The 1,274-nt window shown below is 52.7% G+C and overlaps 1 protein-coding gene across 1 annotated transcript; it reads right to left on the bottom strand.

Annotated features, from left to right (window-relative positions):
- Positions 1 to 608: 608 nt before the first annotated feature.
- Positions 609 to 877, bottom strand: SNRPD2 (small nuclear ribonucleoprotein D2 polypeptide 16.5kDa). Its single transcript, XM_011962983.1, has one exon. The coding sequence runs from the start codon at positions 869 to 871 to the stop codon at positions 707 to 709; it is 165 nt and encodes a 54-aa protein (XP_011818373.1). The 5' UTR covers positions 872 to 877; the 3' UTR covers positions 609 to 706.
- Between the last annotated feature and the right edge of the window lie 397 nt (positions 878 to 1,274).

Here is a 1,274-nt window from a genome sequence, read left to right as displayed (position 1 = left end):
GGACCATAGGCGTGTGCCACCATGCCTGGCTAATTTTGTATTTTTAGTAGAGACGGGGTTTCACCATGTTGGCCAGGCTGGTCTCGAACTCCTGAGCTCAGGTGATCCACCTGCCTTGGCCTCCCAAATTGCTGGGATTACAGGCGTGAGCCACTGCGCCTGGCCAATCTTTGTATTTTTAGTAGAGACAGCATTTCACCATGTTGGCCAGGCTGGTCTTGAATTCCTGATGTCAGGTGATTTGCCCGCCTCAGCCTCCCAAACTACTGGGATTACAGGTGTGAGCCACAATACCTGGGCCCAAAAGATATTTTGGTCAAGCGAGGCCAATTCATTTTAAGAGGTAAGAGAAGAGAGCAACAGAGTGACAAGGAGAAGCTCAGAAAGATTAAAGCAGGAGAACTAAAATGTTCTCCAGTGCCACAACTGGGTGCTCATTTCCATCCAACCTGTTTGCTTTGCAGAGGGGGAAAGTGAGGCCTCGATGGGGCAGAGCCAGGGCCTCTCCACTTGCTCAGGGGTCCTGGTCCCAGCATTCAATTTAGTATTAGCTGCCTCCTGCAAGCCCTCCTGAATCCACCCTACTCACAAGGCTCTGGGAACACATACCACTAGAAAAAAACATAGAGCTTTATTATTCTCAACACCAGTGGCAACTCGTCTTCATAGGACAGGAGAGTGAGTTCTGTCGATGGATAGGCAGCCCCTACTTGCCGGCGATGAGCGGGTTCCGCAGGACCACGATGACCGAGTCCCCGCGCAGGAACATCTTGGAGATGTAGCGGTCTTTGTTGACTGGCTTGGATTTCTTCTTGCCCTTGCCGCTCTTAGGGACCTCAGTCCACATCTCCTTCACGTTCTCCAGCACCATGTTGCAGTGCCTGGTGGGGAACAGGGAAGGGAGGCACTGGGTGTGAGGGGGGTGCCTCTGACAGCACTGCCTGCTGCTCACCCCCTCCAGCAGCATAACTTGGGGAAGGGTGCAGGTGCTAGGCTGGATGACCAAGCTGCCCAGGCCAATTCTGCCAGTCCTTAGGTTGAGGCTGAGGCAAAGGACTGCACCTCTCTGTGCCAGTTTCTTCATCTTTAAGAGGGAAGACAATCCCAGTACCTTCCTCACAGGGTCCTTGAATATTATCTTTTTTTTTTGAGACAGAGTGTCATTCTGTTGCCCAGGCTGGAGTGCAGTGGTGCGATTTCAGCTCGCCGCAACCTCTGCCTCCTGGGTTCAGGCAATTCTCGTGCCTCGGCCTCCTGAGTAGCTGTGAATACAG

This window comes from Colobus angolensis, unplaced genomic scaffold (genome assembly GCF_000951035.1).
Source record: "Colobus angolensis palliatus isolate OR3802 unplaced genomic scaffold, Cang.pa_1.0 Scaffold60, whole genome shotgun sequence".
Lineage (NCBI taxonomy): Eukaryota > Metazoa > Chordata > Mammalia > Primates > Cercopithecidae > Colobus > Colobus angolensis.
The sequence above is the reverse complement of the archived record's forward strand: the minus strand, read 5'-3'. Positions and strand labels throughout refer to the sequence as shown.